Source organism: Megascapheus bottae, chromosome 4 (assembly GCF_031878675.1).
Source record: "Megascapheus bottae isolate mThoBot1 chromosome 4, mThoBot2.hap1, whole genome shotgun sequence".
Lineage (NCBI taxonomy): Eukaryota > Metazoa > Chordata > Mammalia > Rodentia > Geomyidae > Megascapheus > Megascapheus bottae.
The window spans coordinates 47,566,035-47,587,439 of record NC_143512.1 but is presented as its reverse complement, the minus strand read 5'-3'; the positions used below and the strand labels follow the sequence as shown (position 1 = coordinate 47,587,439).

The 21,405-nt window shown below is 40.3% G+C and overlaps 1 protein-coding gene across 3 annotated transcripts in view; it reads right to left on the bottom strand.

Moving 5' to 3' along the window:
- Ankdd1b (ankyrin repeat and death domain containing 1B) overlaps nt 1-21,405 on the bottom strand; it is a 51,795-nt gene that overhangs the window by 24,122 nt on the left and 6,268 nt on the right. The window contains exons 2-7 of one of the 3 annotated variants that reach the window (XM_090331135.1): nt 19,817-19,920; nt 16,221-16,319; nt 12,230-12,328; nt 12,019-12,123; nt 4,533-4,631; nt 2,656-2,754 (exon numbers count right to left, since the gene is read on the bottom strand). In XM_090331135.1, coding sequence (XP_090187261.1) covers nt 2,656-2,754; nt 4,533-4,631; nt 12,019-12,123; nt 12,230-12,328; nt 16,221-16,319; nt 19,817-19,920 — 605 coding nt within the window. The remainder of the gene's footprint in view (nt 1-2,655; nt 2,755-4,532; nt 4,632-12,018; nt 12,124-12,229; nt 12,329-16,220; nt 16,320-19,816; nt 19,921-21,405) is intronic. The other 2 variants (XM_090331133.1, XM_090331134.1) reach the window with 2 other exon arrangements.

Here is a 21,405-nt window from a genome sequence, read left to right as displayed (position 1 = left end):
ACTCTAGTTTATTAAAAACCACTAGAAACAATATTGAAGTTAGTGTCTAATATGGCCAAAATATGGAGGACACAGAAATAACTGCTCTCACACAATAACTACTTCTTCATGTAAATTCCTTTTCCTTTAAGCTATAGAAAAACACAGAATTCCTTCCCTACTCCCTACAATTTTTCCTCTTGAACATGATTCTGCTATGAACATTTTTATGTCCATAAAATTTTACGCAGTTAATGAAATATAAAGAATCATATTGAAAGGGAGACAAAAACTTGGGACTAACGTTCTGTGTCCAGTAGAAAGAAAAACTGCTTTACTTTGCTGTCTAGGGTAGGCTTCTATTTACAAAAGTATTTCTCCTTATATTCTACCTTCTCATTTTCCTAGGAAAAGGTAAACCCCAAAAGAAAAAAAATGCAAAAAAAGAAGTGAAAGGAAGGTCATATGTGGTGGTACACACTTATAATCTCAGATTCTTGGGAGGATCACAGTTAAAGACTCTTGTGCACAAAGTTACAGAGGCCCCCATCTCAGCAAATAAGCTACACTCGTAGTATATGCTTGTAATCCCAGCCAAACAGACCATAAATTGAAAGACTAGAGTCTAAGGCTAGCCTGGACAAAAGAACATAACCCTATATAAAACACAGTGAAAAATGATAAGCGTCAGAGTGACAGCCTAGCAAGTGGGAGGCCCTGAGTTCAAACCTTAGTGCCACCACCAAAAAAAAGTAAGGAAAGTTTTACCTCTTTAATATATCACAAATATAATAAGCATTCTTATCTTTGATCCAACAATCTATGTCTAAGCATAAACACAAAGGAAAGAGTGAGGATTCAGGCTACAGTTCATATGGAAAGTGGTGCATGACATTATCTATAGCAAAGAAAAATTTGCAACAAACTAAATGTCCTAAGTTTAAAAATACTTAAATAGGGGCCAGGAGTTTGCCCTAGTGGTAGAGTGCTTGACTAGCATGCACAAAGACCCAGGTTCGATTCCCCAGTACCACATTCATAGAAAAAGCCAGAAGTAGTGCTGTGGCTCAAGTGGTAGAGCTCTAGCCTTGAGAAAAGCCCAAGGATAGTGCTCAGGCCCTGAGTTCAAGCCCTGGGACTGGCCAAAAAAAATACCTAAATAAATTCTGGGTAGCCATTAAAATATATATGTAGAAGAACACAAAGGAAACTGGAGGGGAAATCCAGACAATCCTTTCTATGGGGGAAAAACATGTTTATTTTTTATTTTATTTATGAATTTATGTTTATTTTTTTGCCAGTCCTGGAGCTTGAACTCAGGACCTGGTACTGTCCTTGGATACTTTTTGCTCAAGGCTAGCACTCTGCCTCCTGAGCCACAGTGCCACTAATCCTGTAATCCTAGCTATTGAGGAGGCTGATATCAGAGGACTGTGGTTTGAGCCAACCCAGGCAATAAAGTCTGTGAGACTCATCTCCAAAAGAGCTGGGAACACAGCTTAGTGTCGAGTGCTTGCCTAGCATTCATGAAACCCTGGGTTCAATTCCTCAGTACCACATAAAAAAAAAACTGGAAGTGGGCAGTGGCTCAAGAGGTAGAGTGCTAGCCTTGAGCAAAAGAAGCTCAGGGATAATGTTCAGGCCCAGAGTTCAAAGCTCAGGTCTGCAAAAAAAAAAAAATCAGAAAAAAAAAAACAAAACAAAATAGAAGAAAAAGATGCTGTGTTGGAAAGTGCTAGAGCACTAACCTTGAACAAAAAAGCTCAGGGAAAGCATTCAGACAAGGATGTTTGAAGATCTTCTGAGCATGATCATGTGAACATCTCTTTCTTCTCTAGCATCTACTTCTAACTGGACCAGAAACTTCCATGACTTGTAGATATTAGGGCCTTATCCATCACTATTAGTTTGTGGCTTGACTCCAAAAGCTAACAGGTGAATGAAATTCACTCCAGTGGGAAAGTATGAAAGCAGAATAGAGAAAGCAACAATAATCTCAGTTCAATCCTGAGACTACAAAGCTTGGTCTGCTAGGGTTTCTAATGTTTCTGTCTCTCCAAGTCCAAGCTGAAACATCAGGCCCAGCGCAGTAATGTTCAGTGATAAGGCCTAGATTATGAGGGTTCCATCCTAGTGAATGGGAGTGATGATGTTCTGAATAAGTTGGGGTGCTTCAGCAAGACACTTTTGCTATGTGAGGACACCAATAAGGAAGGTGCTACCTAGGAAGGAGCCAGCGGCCTCTGGTGTCGCCTTCATCTTAGACTTCCCAGCTTTCAGAATTGTGAGAAATGCATTTCTATGATTTAGGAAATACCTGATCAAATATATTTGATTAGGGCAGTCATACTAGTTTTAGATAATCCTCATATTGATTTGTAAAGGCCAGTCACGCCCAAGATTCACCCTCAGTGATTCTTGTTCTTTCCAGGTTTCTGTGGGTTGTTTTGTGTGGTGCTTTATTCTGTTCTGTTTGGAGACAGTTTGCAGTAGGTGATTATGTGAATGGATTAACCAATGTAACACAGGGGCATATTTGAAAGAAAAGGTAGGAATCTTTTACTGTCATGGTTTGCACTAACATGTTTGTTGGCTTCCCACTCCTTTCATGCAATCTGTTTCTCTCTCCCTCCCAATCAAGTCCCATGTCCCGCCAGAGTAATCACTTTCTCCTACCTCATTGGTTTCATTCACTTCTTGCCACTGGGTTAGCAGCACCTTCACAGCTGGACTGTGGCCATGCATTGCAGCCAGGTGCAAGGCAGTGTTTCCCTCCTGTTACAGAGATACACTCAATGCAAAATCCCCAGTGCTGGAAGGAGCATGTTCTTCCAACATTAGGGCTGCTGCTTCTGCAAGCTTTTATTTTGGTTAAAGCTGCAGTCTAGAGTATGGGCCATATAATCGCACTCTTAAATAGTTTTTATAAATTTTAAAATAAATCAAAAGACAGCTGTTGCACCTAGTAGGAAGAAAATAAATCTTATTAGCTGGGTGAGGCGGCTCACACCTATAATCTTAGCTACTTGGAGAGCTTCAATTCGAAAGCTGATCAAGCAAAAAATTTAAGGTCAAAGTCACACAGTTCAAAGTCAGCCCAGGCAAAAATGTTCACAAGACCCTACCTCAATTAATAAAAAAACAGGACACAGTGTCAATTGCCTGTCATTGCAATTACATGGCGAGCATAAACAGGCAGATCACAAGGTAAGCCAGCCCAGGCAAAAAGCAAAACGCTGTTTCAAAAATAAACAAAAGAAAAGGGCTGGAGGCGTAGCACAAGTGATAGAGTGCCTGCTAGCAAACTCAAGATCCTGAGTTCAAACCCCAGTACCAATATACACACTCAGACACAGACACAGACACACACACAGACACAGACACACACACACACACATACACACACATACATACATACACACACATACATACACATGTACATTATACCCTTATTTCTACCTTGCTATAATTTGCAAAAAGCATGACAACAAAAGCAATTCCACTTTACTTTTGTGAAAATAAACTGGTAAAAGTTCTGAAAGGTGATCTTAGCAATATATCAACAGACTTGGAAGTATGCAGAACACTTTGAACTAATTCTCCTAAGGAAACTATAAAATACTCATAGAAATACGATGCTGTACTTTGGAAATTTTCCTTCTTCATGCTTGTTCAGCCTGCTTAGCAGGCTGGTACTCTACCACTTGAGTCACACATCCAACCTGGCTCTTTGCTGATTATTTTGCAAATGGAATCTCACAGACTTTACTTCCTGGGTTGACTTCAAACCATGACCCCCTGGATCTCAGCCTTCTGACTGGTTGGGATTACGGGCACAAGTCACTGACACTTGGGGCAATACATAACTTGTTTGTTTTTTTTTAAATCCAATGTAGACTGCAGTGTTAGAGTGGTAGAGTGCTTGCCACAAAGCCCTGGGTTCAATTCCTCAGTACCACATACACAGAAAAGGCTGAAAGTGGTGCTGTGGCTCAAGTGGTAGAACGGCCTTGAGAAAACCCAAGGACAGTGCCCAGACCCTGAATTCAAGCCCAGGACTGACAAAAAAAAATCCAAGGTAGTCTTAAAATTTTTATAAAATGTTCTCTAAAATTTCTACTTAAATCTCAATAAAAGTGGAGCACAAAGGAATGCATTGACAATCTCCTGTTTGAAACTGCCCGCTCTCCTATTTGCGAGCCTAGTTTTCTATACACCAGTTACTATCCCCATATCAACGGATCCTCCCCCTTTCTCTTGTTCTCAGCAAGGAATCAAAGTCCAACAAAGTTCAGGGGTGGGAGTTTGGCCTAGTGGTAGAGTGCCTGCCTAGCATGCATGAAAACCTGGGTTCGATTCCTTAGTACCAACCACATACATAGAAAAAAGATAATGCTGTGGCTAAAGTGGTAGAGCTCTAGCCTTGAGAAAGCTCAAGGACAGCGCTCAGGCCCTGAGCTCAAGCCCCAGACTGGCAAAAAAAAACCCCAAAAAACAAAAAAACCAACCCAGAGTTCAAGTACTACAACCAAAAAAAAAAAAGGCCCACTCACCTTGTCCTTTTCTGAAGTTTGTAGATTAAGGAAGGTAAGTTTTTCTATCATTTCAACATGACCCTTTTCAGCCGCCAGAAGAAATGGTTTTCTTCCTCTCTGAAAACCAAACCACACACTCAAGCACTGATCTCATACTTAAACAACAAAAAAGCCAGACTACTGACAAAAGTGGCAGAAATGCAGAGAATGATGGTAAATGCAAGATGTTCTTTCTGTCACTGCATCTCAGGTCCTCTTTAGGAGAAGGACAGGACAATTCCTCGGACCTCAGTTTAGGTCACCCAAATCCATGTCACTATGTAATCCATTTTTTAGTGACAAATACTATTCAGAAAAGGCGATGCCTTTTCCTAAGGGAGGAACTAAAATAGGCCAACAAGATGCCATTTCAGCATGGTAGAAGTGTGAAGGTTTTGTATGTTCTCAGTTCATTTGCTTCAGATCTTCTGAGAGCTGCTATGTGCCAGACCCTTGACTTGAGTACCCATGATCACACTAATGGTTACTGACAAAAGGTAGTTTAAAAAAATTCTCCGGATGGTGACCACCACTAACTCACACGTCCTTACTAATAGGAGCCAAGGGAGAGAGGAGATGTGGAAATCGTCACTGGCAAAACCAAACTAAACCAAAAATCTACATGAGTTCTATATCCATACATGTGTAAAAACTTGAGAAACAAATTGATACCAGAAAAAGGTTACATAATTTATTGTTCTTCGACCACTGTTCCTAGAAACATTGCCAAAGAGATCTGCATATCCAGCCCTTCTAAGTGTGAAGGCCTACCTCTTTCTCATTTTCAGGAAGTAACTACAAGAAAAGGGAAGGGGGCAGAAATAGAGTGGCCAGATTCCCCATTTTTCCACTTGCAGCTGATATACCTAACTAGTCTAACTATAGTCTTGGGCTATTTGGAAATGATAGACTGACATTATTGCCTTTAAATTCACAAGTACCTATAAAGGTTGACAATAGATAAATCTTTGGGTAAACAAATCATAAAAAAGGGAACAAGACACAATGGCTACATACTAGATGAAAATAGTTTATGAAAATATCCTTCTTGGATTTACCATAGCGAGGATATGGAACCAACCCAGATGCCCCTCAGTTGATGATTGGCTCAACAAGATGTAGTATTTATACACAATGGAATTCTATGCTGCCACTAGAAAGAACGACATTACCCCATTTGTAAGGAAATGAAAAGACTTAGAAAAAAATGATATTGGGCCAGGAGTTTGGCGTAGTGGTAGAATGCTTGCCTAGCATACACAAAGACCGTTGGTACCACATACGTAAAGCCAGGAGTGGTGCTGTGGCTCAAGCGGTGGTGCTCTAGCCTTGAGAAAGTCTAAGGACAGTGCTCAGGACCTGAGCCCAAGCCCCCGGCAAAAAAGAAAAAATTATATTAAGTGAAGTAAGTCAAACTCAAAGGAACATAGGCTCAATGGTTTCCCTCATTTGTCATAATGAAACCATGGGCTCTCCTAGCAGAGGATTACAATAGGACAAAACCTAGATACATATAAGGCCATATAGGATGAGGCTAAATGAAAGGACCTCCAGGATATAGAAACAAGAGCCATATAATAAGTGACTGATGTCCTTAATGTACTATGTTATTTCTCATCTCTTTTGTTGTCTCTTGGCTATCTCCTATTGTTACTGTAGCTTACCTTGTTATCTGATATATTGTATATATGTTTATTTGCAACAGGATAGGAAAGGGGAGAAAACAAGATGAGGGGAGAGGTAGGGCGAGGGAAATGGGGACAAAAACATGAGAAAGGGTATCAATGTTTGTAATGTACCTTCTATCTGGTGAATATAATGTAACCCTTCTATTAATTACAATTAAAAATATATTTTAAAAAAGGAAAATATCCTTCTTGGTCCACAAGTTTAACCTAGTGGTAGAGTGCTTGCCTAGCATGCACTAAGTCCCGAGTTCAATTCCTCAGTACCACTTACTTAGAAAAAGCTGGAAGTGGTGCTGTGGCTCAAGTGGCATGGTGCTGACCTTGAGCAAAAAGTATCCAAGGACAGTGCCCAGGCCCTGAGTTCAAGCCACAGGACTGTCAAAATAAACAAATCCTTCTAAATCATTCCTACATACAGAGAGAGATAAACAGGATAGCCCAAAGGAAAAATGCACTGTTGCCCTGAAGAAGCCCAGAGTCAGAACCCACAAGGAATGGAGGCAACATGAGCAGGTACTCACAGAGCAATGTAAAACAGTGCTGGTGATGTATGCGACACATGACTCACCAAGATTGTGTGTTTATGGACAGAGAGGAAAACAACAAAAAATATGGAAGGGGGTCTTTGAGGCTTGCCCTGGGGCAAAGGGTACCTATTACCTCATTTAGACCCACGGTTTTTCCAAATGGACCCTAAATCACTGGTTCATTTTGTGCAGCCATGAATTCTAAACTCCTCCCTCTTCCACCATCTTCTTCTTCACAGATATTCTATACCAGGCCAGTCACAGTCACTGTGGGAAAGTTTTTCTAGAGTTATGAACTAAATTGCCATCAAGAGGCTCTGCCTAAGAATGAAGCTAACACAGTGGAAAGCAGAACTGAAAAGCAAAAAGAAATAAAGAGCTCTGACCACATCATTTGAGTTCATAAGTTCATACATGCCAAAAGCCACTCATGCCTTTGTATGAATAGCTACTCAGGTCATTCAATGAGTCAACAAATCCCTTTTTTTTCCCTTAAAATAGTTTGAGTTAGGTTTCTGTGTTAGTCAGACTTTTTTTTTTACTGCTGTAACAAATACTTGTGATTAAACAACTTATGAGGAAAGATTTATTTCAACTCATTGATTCATGGGAAGCTGGCTTTGTTCTACTGAGGTATATGGCAAGGTGGAAATATAGTAGAGGAAGAGCCCAGTGAAAGAGAGTTGCACATCTCATGGCAACTAGAAAGGAAGGAAGAGTCAAGGAAGGGGCCTGGACCAAAACATACTCTGTAAAGGGACACCTAGAGACCCACTTCCTCCACAAGGCCCCACCTTCCATAGCCCTTTGAATCCATTATCAACTATTGATTACCAGTCACTGATTATGTTCTAGCCTTCATGATCTAAACTTCTCTAAAGATACTCTCACAGGGGGCCAGGAGCATAGTCTAGTGGTAGAGTGCTTGCCTATGCCTGCACAAAGACCTGAGTTTGATTCCTCAGTACCACTCAAGTGGCTCAAGTAGCAGAGCTAGCCTTAAGCAAAAAGTGTCTAAGGACAGTGCCTAGGACCTGAGTTCCAGCCTGAAGACTGGCCAAATAAAAAAGTGTCCTCACAGCCACACCCCACCACCCTTGGGTGTATACTTCCAAATCACCCAGTATCTCTCAATCCAGTCAAGACACAACAGAATCTGACACCTCAGCCTAGAGGGCTTCTTCATAACAACTGGCATATCACAGAATTATGAAAGTGACTTCAGTGTGCACTAAGGGTTCTTTTCAGATTCATTCAGCTAAGTAGTTGCAATCCATCCATAGCTCCCACAAGTCCAAACACATTGCACCAATTAAGGCGTCCTTTATCAGAAGCAAGGTTGCTTAGTAATTCCGTTAATATTCTACCTTTACCTAGCCTGCAAGGACACAGTTGTAGAAAGTTAACCCAAGTTTAAATTCTCCTATAGCAGGTGGAGGGGTTTTGTTAGTTCTTTACTCACAGAGATCATAAATAATACAATGCCATGTCATACTCTGGAGTGGGCAGTGTTGCTTTTGGCTTTGTGTTTACCTTTCTTGTAGCACCAGCACTTTGGTTTTCCTTTGGAGAACACCCACATCATCACTCTGGCACCTTGCTGTTCCATGTGTTTGGTGCTGCTAGTTGTTAGGCCTGATTACCTACCTACCTCCTGTCACATGAAGCAACCACATAACCCATGTTGGTCATAGTGACTGGTTCAGTACTGAACACAGGATTCAGAGAGCCTATCAGAACTGCTCCTGAAATGTACTTATGAATTGATAAAAAAGAGAATTTTTCTCCATAAATCAAAATCTGTAAGTATATAATCTGGAAGCCATTAACAGGCATTTTTCCCTCTATTAGAGCAGTGTATCTATGATATCACCAATACACAAATGGCTAAGCGTTTGTGGAAAGAAAAAGAACTTGATCCAGAAATTCCTGAAGGAGAGAAGATGTACCCTCAGACACTTTAGTTAGACGTTAATAAATACCTTTATGTCTTAATGTAATTTAAGATGTATGCTTGGTACTTGTAACAGAAAGAATTCTAACACATATTAGTTTGTGGAATATTTTAGTCCATTTTTAATTATTATATTGGTATATGAAAAAGTAAGCTACCTTACAAAGAAGTTTATTTTGACTAATAGTTGTACAGGTGCAAAGTCTATGGAGCCTCATCTGTCAAAGGTCCTCTTGCTAACAGAGTCCCAAAGCAGCATGGGAGTCTCTCACTCAGCTTAGAAAGCTACCAGTATTCAATCATAGGCTCCACCCGAAAGACCTTATCCATCTTGATCTTTTCCCTCCAACCCCGCCACTAAACCCCTTGGTTGGGTTAAGTTCCACCTTCTTAATTCCATTAATCTGTGGCAATGATTCAGCTCCTGCTTAGGTTCGAGGACAAGTCATATTCAAACCATAGCAGGGACAAAGACAACTTCTAGTTAGAAGAATCAGAGATTCTTTCTCTTTTACTCTTGGTTGCTACAAAATTTTGAATTTCTACTGGCTAAATGAAGTGATGAGGAGCTGCCCCTAAAGAAAAGCTAACACACAAAAGGATCTGGAAAAAAAAAAAGACTGCAGTAAACCACAGAACTCTCCAAGAAAGAGCTATGACTTTGAACTTTGGATGCCTTTTAAAACTGTTATCATGAAGGAAAAAATGTGAAAGCCAAATTGCTCAGAGTACAAATATTTAATGTAATCTATACCTTATAAACATTTCAGAAGGTAGCTTAAAGGAAAATGAGAAAACAAGATATAAATCTTTTCTCCTATCTAGTACATGTTCACCAAGTAACAACAGGAATTTCAAGGCTAAAAGTGGTTTCTTAACATATAGTTTGTTGTGATGTCTTATTTTTTTAAACCACTCAACCCATTTTAATTATGTTTAAATGGGACTCTATCCAATTCGGTCTCGTAGGACCTCTCCCTCTATTTGGGAGGCAGATTTTCCAGCCAAGAAGAGAGTTGAAGCCCCACCTTTCAGGCCTGGGAGAGATCACCATGCCTTTATGGCTCCAGATCCTAGATCTTTCCTAATTATCATTAAGGCAGGTCCAGGACCCTAGTTCTGTTCTTTTATGTTTTATTAACTTATAGTGTATTTAATACTGAATGTTTTAATTTGGTGAACTTAAATTATTGCATGTAACTAAAGTCTGAGGGATTAAAAGTGTTTATTATAATTCTTTTGGCCTAGTGGTAGAGTGCTTGCCTACCATGTATGAAGACTTGGTTCGACTCCTTGGTACCACATACATAGAAAAAGCCAGAAGTGGTGCTGTGGCTCAAGTGGTAGAGTTCTAGCCTTGAGAAAAGCCCAAGGACAGTGCTCAGGCCCTGAGCTCAAGGCCCAGGACTGGAAAAAAGAAAAAAACAAAACAGCCATACATGAGCTTATGTTAGTGAGCACTTAACAAAACCCAGCTCTTTGCTAAATAATCACAGTGACTACCCCATACAAGCATCCCAGCCATGGCTATGGAAGAATGGATTTAGGGGTGGTATCTGAATGGAAGGGTACTGTTCATTGGCTCATCATTGAGCTCATTTGCATAGGTACTTTGCATACTATCAAGAAAATGTCAATCATTTCTATCAAAGTAATAACTTGGTGTGTGGTATGTGTGCATGTGTGCATGTGAGTATATGAGCGGGGGAAGAAGGGAAAAGAGGGAGGGAGAGGAAGAGACAAAAAGAGAAACAGAGAGAGACAGAGAGAGAGAGCATTTCTCCAGGATCCCTTGGTGCTACCAGAAAGGAAGTAGATTTTTCTTTTTGTCTTTGTGGTGATGGAGACATGGAGGCTGTCAGCAGTGGTTGGAGGACATGCTTATATGATAGTGCTGTCCAGAGCACAGTCCATGCCTGTCTGCCTCCAAGCTGTGAGCATACAGTCATATGCAAAGGAAACAAAAGAAGTGTATAGACCTCATTCGAAAATAAAGCAGTTTCTGTTCATTATTTTAAGAATGAAATCAAGAAAAAAATGTTCAAGCTTTTTAAAAGAGTTGAAGTGAATAATACTGATCATTTCCAGAGAAATGTTTGTAAGGAAACATGTATGTAATGTTACGAGCTGAGCACTGGTGTCATATACCTGTAATTTTACCTACTTAGGATTAGCTACGTAGGAAGCTGAGCTGAGATCTGAGGATTGCTGTTCAAAACCCACCCAGGCAGGAAAGTCTGTGAGAGTCCTATCTCCAGTTAACCAGCAAAATGCTGGAAATATAGCTGTGGCTGGAGTGGTAGAATGCTAGCCTTGAGCACAAAAGCTCAGGAATAGCACTCAGGCTCAGGCTCTGAGTTCAAGCCCGCTCCCCACTCCAGACTAGCACACACACACACACACACACACACACACTCACACAGTAGTGTCACAGAGAAATGTAAGAGCAATCCATAATGTATGGTCAGCTACTGAGAAACTGCAATGTCAATTGTACCAAAGATGCTTTTCTATGACAATGGGAAAGGGAAATACTCCAGGGAAAAAACAGTCCTGACACCTGGGCAAGGTCCACGGTCATCTGAGAAGAGAGTCAGGCAGCATGATAACTAGTGTTAGACAAACTAGGCCTCAAATCCTGGCAGAGTCATTTTCTAGTTAAGACTAGACCAGGTACTTGGCATCTACTGACTCTTAGCTTCTACTAAAAATGGAAAAACTACTGTCTACTACTTTACTGGATTATTGCAGGGATAGATGAAGCCTTTCATTCATTCACATTGTAGAGCATCAGAATGGGCCAGGACTCTTACTCTATAAAAGTGGTTTTTTCCTCTGAGCTTAGCATATTAAAAAATGAAGTGATAGCTGGTGCTATTATATATATATATATATATATCCTTAAAAAAAGGAATGTAGATCAGTACATCAAAATTACACTATTTTCCATGACTGGTTACTAAATAGCTTCAGGTAAAAAATGTTAGACATAATGGAATAAACTATAGACAGAAACTCAGAAAACTAAAGGATGTGGATACAGTCCACACCCTGGGCAGGGTCCGGGAGAAGAACAGGAAGAGAAACTCTGCTGCTTCCTCTGTGCTTCCTGTCCTCTACACACATCCAGATCAGAGCCACCTCCCCCTCCCCCACCCACACCACCATTCTCCATCTATTCCTTGCTTTCTGCCATAGTGCCAGCCACTGCTACAGGCCAGCTCTGGCTTTGCCAGGAGCAGAAGGAAATCGGGAGTTGGGGGTGTGTGTAGGATTTGGTTCTACTGCAGACTCACCTCATCTGGCAGGTTCAGGTCTTGCAGGTGCAGGTCTTGGATGAGGTACTCTACGATGTTCACGTTGTTGTTCAGAGCTGCGAAGTGGAGGGCATTCATTCCATCCTGAAGACAGCCAGAGAGGGGTAGACTCTTCCACTATGACACAGAACTTCCCTCTCCTGCCCTGGGGAGGTGAGAGCTCATGTCCCAGTGAGACCCACATACCTACCTGGTTCTTGGCTCTCTGGTCTGCTCCAGCTTTAACCAGCATGAGCATGATCTCGAAGCTTCCAGACCAGGCTGCAAGGTGAATTACGGTCAAGCCATGCTTCCCAAGGAGAGAGAAGGAAAGAGACTGTCAGGTAGATAGCCACAGCATGCTAAGGTAACACAGGCCTAGCAAATACTAGGCTGTTGAGAATTAAGAAAAAGAGAAATCATATAGTATGCAGAAAAGGGAATATTTCAGTTCTATGCAAACCTATAAAAATGAAGTGGTGTATTATACTGTGCACACAGAGTAAACAATGCATTAGCATGAAATTTAGACTATAATGTGTACTTTCTTAATTCAATTATAAAAGGAAAGAATATAAATTCAATAAGCAAATGAGACCTTAAAATATTCATAAAGACAGATGGTGATTCTCTAATGAAATACCTTCACAAATCAACAAGAAAGAAACAGTAGAAAAATATACAAGTAAAAGTACTCTTTTAATGCATTAGAAGAATGAAAAACATTATTGTCTAAACAAGTTGGTAACATCTTCTTAAAGGTAAAATACACCACCAACTGAAATGTGTGGGAATCTGTGTCACGAAAATACATTTTTCTGGACCTGGTGTTAACACACACACACACACACACAGCAATTGTGAAAATAAAAATTAGAAGATATTTACCCATCAATATGGGCATACTGAATAAATTATAAAATAATTATATCATATACAATGATTAAAAATAATGAATTATAACTTTAACAGTCAACTTGAAAAGATTTCTACAAACTCTACCAACTATGGAAAAATAGATGAAGAGATAATACAATCTCATTTTTATTAAACATGCAATGAGCAAAAGCCTCATGTACGTATGTTACATATATATACATACATATATACACACACAGGTGGGTTGTTAAAGGATAAAGATGTGGGGGCTGGAAATGTGGCTTAGTGGCAGAGTGCTAGCCTAGCATGCATAAAGCCCTGGGATCAATTCCGCAGTACCACATAAACAGAAAAGGCCAGAAATAACTCTGTGGCTCAAGTGGTAGACTGAGCAAAAGAAGCTCAGGGACAGTGCCCAGGCCCTGAATTCAAGCCCTACGACTTGATTATATATAGCAGTGATTATATGGGATATAGGGGGGAAAAAAACACAGAAAGCGCTATAATGTGGCTTGGTGGTAGAGTGTTTGCCTAATATACATGAAGCCCTGGGTTGAATTCTTCAGTACCACATAAACAGGAAAATGCTGTAAGTGGTAGAGCACTAGCCTTGAGCACAGACTCAGGGACAGAGCCTAGGCTTGAGTTCATGTCCTGGGGGAAAGAGAAAGAAAGAGAGAGAGAGAGAGAGAGAGAGAGAGAGAGAGAGAGAGAGAGAGAGAGAGAGAGAGAGAGAGAGAGAGAGAGAGAGAAGGCAGGCAGGCAGGCAGGCAGGCAGGAAGGAAGGAAGGAAGGAAGGAAGGAAGGAAGGAAGGAAGGAAGGAAGGAAGGAAAGAAAGAGAAAGAAAGAAAGAAAGAAAGAAAGAAAGAAAGAAAGAAAGAAAGAAAGAAAGAAAGGAAGGGAGGGAGGGAGAGAGAGAGAAGGGAGGGAGGGAGGGAAGGAGACAAAGGGAGGGAAAGGAAGAGAAAGAGACAGACAGACAGACAATTCCACCTCTTAATTTAGGCTTCCCTATAAATCAGGGTCCTAGAATCAATAGTAAGAATTTGGTTTCACATGTGGCCATGAAAAAGCAGAAATATTTCAGACAGGTAATAACAAATGAAGTTCTGAATAGGAATTCTATTGTTTGTTTTTCCCCCTAAGGGGTTATTCCCAAATTTGAAGCAATCAACATTTAAAACATAGATTACAGAAATCTGGAGACTAGGGATGTAAGCAGCAAATAAACTAGTCACTGAAGCCACAAATTCCAAGTGGAGGCCGCTTCTCAGAGGCAGTAAATCACTGCTCATAGATGTAAATTTCCCTAGAACCTCCATAAAACTCAATCTCCTGGTCTGAACCACGCATGCCTGGAGCTGCAGAAGAGTACATGTCCTGGATTCCACTCACCGCTAGCTCACATACTGTAAAGTAAAAAATGCTGATGAGTCACTGAGAAACTGTCCCCAGTACCAGGATGGCCATAATGTACCCTGAGAAAACGTTCAGTGGAGACACTTCCCAGAGAAGCAGTCCTGAGAACAGACGCTTGTCCTTTTCCTCTGAGCATCCCCTGCACTGACCAGACTCCAGGCTGTGTCCATACCTAGTGTAAGAGCGTCCTTTATCTACTCAGCCTCCTCAGAAGACTGGAGGAGTATACCTGCCTCGAACCTGTGGATGCTCCATCATGCTTTGGACTCTGAACATGCAATGCCTGGGGTTTTTCTGCCTGGACTGCCTGCCTCAAATCTCCGCCTCCTTGGTAGCTGAGATTATAGGCATAAGTCACAGACACTGAGCTGGGGTTTAATGAGATTGGGTTTCACTATGTAGATCAGGCTGGGTCCAGACTGGTACATATAGTAGTGTACTGTCAATACTTGACAAAAGGGCTTCCCTCCCTCATTTCCTCTCTCTCCCTCTCCTTCCTTCCTTCATTCCTTCCTTCCCTTTTTGTGAGGCATTAGACATTGAACCCAGAACTTTGCACATGTTAGGATGTCAGGCAAGTGTTCAAACACTGAGCTACATCCCTAGGCTTATCTGGGAATCTTCGAGAATCCCAGGCTGTGATCCAGAGAATCTGAGCACCTGTAGTGATCTCCCTCATGAGGCTTGTTTCTACTTTCAGAACCACACTTGCTTTTTCCTTGGTTTTTGATTTTCTGTGACAGAGCCTGAAGATTCAGTAGATATAAGTTCTTGGTATCCAAAGTGGAGTTCTGAAGAGCTAGGTATGGTGGTTCATGCCTATAAGCACTTAGGAGGATGGTGAGTTTTAGGTCAACCTGGTATATTATGGAAGCTCCAAGCCATCCTGACTATATACATAGCAGCCTTCGTGCTCACCTATGAGAGACAGATAAATTAGAGACAGATATCCCACTGATAAACTGCTACCATTACATGTCTATGCCTTATCCAAATGTCAACAAAACCAACAAGATGATTAATTGGTACACGCTGACTACATTTATCTTCTAAACATTTACTAATCACATACTTAATCTAGTCTCTGTGAGACTTCTTTACCTGTTGGGCGTTAAAGCAATGCCAAGCCTTCCCTTGCAAAGAGTCCCAATCCAGACAGAAAACAGAACCGCTCTGTGAGAAAGTTTAAGGTGAAGAACCGTTGTCTATGGAACGAAGACCCATGAACTTTAGAATAAGGATAGCATGGTCTTCTGTAACCGCAAGTAAACATGGTGTTAGATTTCTCCTGTTGGTTTGTGTTAAATGAAGTTTGAAAAGAATGGGTAAGTCCTCAGAGTAGATCTTGATATCTAGGCAAACAGTTAAGCTATTTTGTAGCTATTAACTCAGAGTGCTGTCTCTAGAATCACATGTATTACGTTCAAATATGGTCTCTCAGATGTATTTGAATCCCTTCTTTAGATGTATGCTTTGGGGGGAGAAATATTTTATCTCACTGTGTGTTTATCTCCTCTTTTGTAAAATGGGAATTATAATATTTTTATTTTAAGGTTAGTTGAGATAGGGCACTAAATATCAATCCTAATACTTTAGCACAGAATATGTATTCAACAGGCTTTTTTATTATTGTAATTCATAAGGAGAAACCAAAATTTAAAATCCCTGGGGCCAGTTGACTTTTGTCTTCTATGTGCCCGATTATGCTCTGGATTGCCACCTACTATTACAAATGAAAGTAAATGACCTGAAGGTGAGTGTAGGAAAATAAAAGTCCAAGTCCCTAACACACAATACGTATATCTCTAAAGAGACCTTTCCAAAATGTATGCTGTCCACAGAAATGCTGTCCAGTTCACCTTGCGTGCCTGTCATGTGCCCTCTTACTCTTCTTATTGCTTACCTTATCAGCAACATCCACCCTGGCCTTGTGGCTCAGCAAGAAATCCACAGCAGAGAGATTATTTCTCCCCACTGCAAAATGCAGGGCTGTACGGTTCATCTGAGGAAACATAATTTGTTTGCATCCTTATTCATCCAATTATTATTGAGCCTTTCCAGGATTCCTGCTTCTTAAATAGTCATAAGTTCCTGCTGAGTAGTTAGAGTTTGGTTATTCAGCCCCATGTTTTGTGCCCACTCAAAGTTGTGACAATTGTGTCCAGCAGAATCCTTATAATGGATGACATCTATTATTCAGTAGATTGTCAAATCTGCTGAATAATAAGTCTTGGAATGAGACCCATTGTGTAACCAGCCACATAGCTATTTAATGGATGTAAACTTGTACTTTTCTGTATGTATGCTCATTAATAACGATAATGTTTATTCTACCTGAATATGTGCTTGTCTCAGATCTCCACATCTGAGACAAAAGACCCAAGATAAATAATTTATATGGAGAGAAGATTAATTTTGGCTTCCGGAAGTTTCACTCAATCATAGCGTGGCTCCATTGTTTTGGGATCTATGGGAAGGTACATTGACTGAGTCCTTCTAATAGGCCCAACCTCTTTTAAAGGCTCAACCACTTTCAGATAGTGCCACAGGTTTGTGACTAAGCCATCAACATATGATTTCAAGGGAACAGTTAAGATCCAAATCATAGCAGAACATATTGGTAATTCATAACAAGAAATTTCCTAGATATCCAACCCATTCTTTCTTTATTTTTTTATTTTTATTTTGCCAGTCCTGGAGCTTGAAATCAGAGCCTGGGCACTGACCCTGAGCTTCTTTTGCTCCATGTTAACACTCTGCCATTTGAGCCAAAGCACTACTTCCAGCTTTTTCTGTTTATGTGGTACTGAGGAATGAAACTCAGGGTTTCATGCAGGCTAGGCAAGCACTCTTCCACTAAGTCACATTTCCAGTCATCCATTCATTTTCTTTCTGAAGTTTCCTCTATTGTAAGTTACACTGAGAGAAATAAATTGCTTTAATTTTTGGAAGGAAGTTATGAATATCTTTTGCTTTAAATTAAAGTTATTGCCATGTTCCTGTGGTGCCTCAGAGATAATTTAATGTTCACAGTGTTCCTGGGGTGCTCAAAGACAATTTAATGCATTTCAGATAGAAAGTTTTGCCTATAAGTAACATATACCATATTTCCTATATTCTAGATATTGTTTTGGCTCCCCAAGAAGATGCCTGAAATAAGTATACTACTCTTTATTTTACATAGGTAATCCTAAAAATGTGAACACTGTTTAAATATTTGATTTCTTTAGGTGCTAAATAAGTTTAACAAGCATGAGTTATCTCAACAATGTCTGTAATATAGAGCTTTGCTCTACCATGTCAGATTTGGGTTTATATGCTTCCATATTTATTTGTATATAAGGATGCAAGCCAAAATAGCACCAAAGATAATTCAATAATAGCACTTACATCCTTTTACCTCTACTCTCACAGTTTTTAAGGAACTCTACAAGTAACCATGACAACAGTTTGCTGTGAACAGGACCATTCAGATGTCATTAGAAAGAATATTACAGCCCATCAGGAGTACTCCAAGTCCTCTAAAATAAAAACATAGCTTAAAATACCAGACTTATTTCATGTGGAGGAAAATGTTATTGATTCTGAGCTTATGGCTCTTGCCTGTAATTCTAGCTACTCAGAAAGCCAAGATCTGAAGATTCTGGTTTAAAGCCAGCTCAGACAGGAAAGTCTTTGAGACTTATCTCCAATGAAGTATGCAGATAAATCCAGAAATGGATGTCTGGCTCAAGTGGTAGAGCACTACTCTTGAGCAAAAACAGCTCAGGGACAGCACCCAGGCCCAGAGTTCAAGACCCAGAACTGAAAATTTTCTAAAGTTTCTATTTTTTATTACTTGAAAAAGCGATTATTGCTTTATTTTGTTCAAAACAAATTTGCCAGGATCACATTAACTCTTGCATATACTGTATCATAAAGTATATAATATACTACTCAGAAATATATTTGAAATTATGAAAAAATTATCTTCAAAGATCCTTGTTTATTATTTTTCCCCTCCTATCTACATTCCCTTCTTTCCTTAGTGTGTTTTTCTTTTTTTCCTAGAATTGTCATACTATAAAATTTGGCTATTTTTTACTACATAAAAAAATATGTACGAGCCAGGAGAGGTGGCGCATGCCTGTAATCCTAGTACTCAAGAGGCTGAGATTGGAGGATTGTGGTTCAAAGCCAGCCTGGGCACTAAAGTCCAGGAAATTCTTATCTCCAATTAACCACCAGAAAACCGTAAGTGGTGTGAGGCTCCAGAGGTAGGGCAGTAGCCTTGAGCTGAAAGATAGCACCAAGGCCCAGAGTTCAAGCCCCACCACTGACAACAACAATAAAAATATGTACAGCCATAATATAACAAACACATATATAACATGCATAAATACACACACACACACACACACACACACACACTGGGACACTAGGTGCTGGTGTCTCACATCTGCCTGGTACAAAAGCCCAAGGACAGGGCCTATGCACCTGAGTTCAAGCCCAAGGACTGGAACAGAACACACACACACACACACACACACACACACACTCACATGTGTCCATGTGCGCACACACCATGCACATGCATATAATACAACACTTTCCTATTGCATGTAAAGCATAACGTTGTAGCTTAAATTTTGTGATCTTCGTGCCTGGGACAGACAGGTTTTGTGGAACTTTTAACAAATCCTTTAAAAAGGAACAGTCAGACATTAAATCATTGCAGTTAAAATGATTTAGTTTTTCGGGTTTTATGAAAATAATTATAACCATGGGAACATATTGCTAGGAGCCCTCCAGTGCCTTAGAAGGGTTCTGGAGAAATAGAGTTTCTGAAGTTTATACTTCATTTAACATTCCATTCTCCTCAGCCATCCTCACTTTAACCCACTGCCCAAGTCACCATTTAGTTGTCATAACTTCAAACTTGTTCATCTTGGTAAGGCCTATAAAGCTTCACAAACCCAAGATATTTCTAACAATGAACAGCTTTCCCAAGGCCTAGGCACTTGAAGAGAAGTAAGGCAAGCCAGATTTTAGAAAGTCTTTTCGCTCAATGTGTGGGTACTATATATTTCAAAAGCAGTAAAATGAAAATCTACACACTCCCTTAGATTTTAAATCTGGACAAACCAAACCACAAAGGACATTATGAAAAGAAAACAAACAAGTTATATAGCACAAAATGGTCTGCATTGCCAGAATGTGTGAGGCCTACAATGTAGGACCGACGCCAGGTCTATAACCTTGACCGTGGGCTCTTTGCCCATCTATGGACCACACAGGACTGCTTAAAGACCATGAGTGCTTCCCCTCTCATAAGATAAATGAAAACGCCCAGAGCCAACTTCGCAGCTCAAACAGTCAGGGATCACCCACAAGGGAGAGCTCTCCCATCTCAGCTAGCCTAATCTCTTTCATTTTTTTATTCTTACTTCAGTTGACCTATGTAATCCCAAACTACTTGTCATCTTTGTGACAAGTGTCATATTTGTGAATTCTACTCACAACGTTCACAGCATTAATGTTGACCTTTTTTTCAAACAGCTTCTCCATAAGGTCCAAATTATTGCTTTTAGCAGCATTTTGAAAGCTTCTCTCATTTGGCAGGACTGAAAGAAAGCAAACAAACATGACCGAAAGGAGGAAAAAGAAAAAGCACTTTTCACAGGGCAAGGAAAAACGTTGGAACTCTAAAATCTTTCCCCAATTCTGTTTGCTATTTAGAATGAGGGAACTTTGCTGGAATATTTTACAAAGTTGCCATAGCCCAAATCCACCTTCTCCTCATATTACAAGTGTTTTCACACCCTTAAAGAGTGTTCCTGACCTTAAACAAAATATTATTCTGGAGGACCACCCTGAAGTTAGTAATGTGGTATCTGGCTTGGGAGGTAAGAGCTTGGCTACAGATTTCGGAGCGGACATTGTTTGTAAAAGAACAAGATTAGACTAGGAGGAGTCCAAATGCTCATACAATTTACAGACATAAAACTGTTGTTTGCAGAACATGGTTACAAATGCTAGACCTGCAGGGACATTTTCCAGAGCAGCCAGCTTAGGGACCAGGAGTTTGGCCTAGTGGTAGAGTGCTTGCCTAGCATGCAGGAAGACCCAGGTTCGATTCCCCGGTATCACATACATAGAAAAAAGCCCAGAAGTGGTGCTGTGGCTCAAGTAGTAGAGCGCTAGCTTTGAGAAAGCTCAAGGATAGTGCTCAGGCCCTGAGTTAAAGGGCCAGGGCTAGCAAAAAAAAAAAAAAAAAAAAAACCCAGCCACTTAGAAACCCACACAAAAGCTGGAGGAGGGATGTTTTATCTTTATATGAAAGAACAAAAAAATAGATTTGTATTTGCTATAAACCTAACACACATGCATACACATTCAGTTGGCAGGCTTTATTAACTACTGCAGAAGACATCAAGATTTATTGAGGATTTTGTCACATTGGGGAGTTGTAGGGTTCTCAAGAGAGAGCAAGCATGAACCCTGGGGAATAAAATCAGAAATGAGATTAAGCAGAATGAGCAATACAACATCCCCAAAGACAAGAAACCATAAGAGAGGCTTCATAGATGTATTATGGAAAAATCTCCAAGTCTTTGCCAAAGATCCTTTAGAATATTTCTAAGTCCACTCAAAGACCAAGGGGAGTATCCTCATGGATCAGCTATGGGCTGAATTTTGGCTCTCCAAAAGTGATGTGCTGCACGCCTATAATCCTAGCTACTCAGGAGGCTGAGATCTGAGGATCAAGGTTCAAAGCCGGCCCAGGCACAAAAGGACCTGAGACTCTTATCTCCAATTAACCCCTAGAAAACAGGAAGTAGGGCTTAGCTCAAGGGTAGGGCAGTAGCCTTGAGCTGAAGAGCTCAGGGACAACATCCAGGCCGAGTTCAAGCCCCATGACCCACAAAAAAGAAAGAAAGAAAGAAAGAAAGAAAGAAAGAAAGAAAGAAAGAAAGAAAGAAAGAAGAAAAAAAGAAAAAAAAGTTATGTGCTGAAATCCTAACCCCTACTATCTCAGGATGTCACTGCATTTAGAAATTGGGCCTTTAATGAGTTAATAAATGTGAAACAAAAATCTGATAGGACTG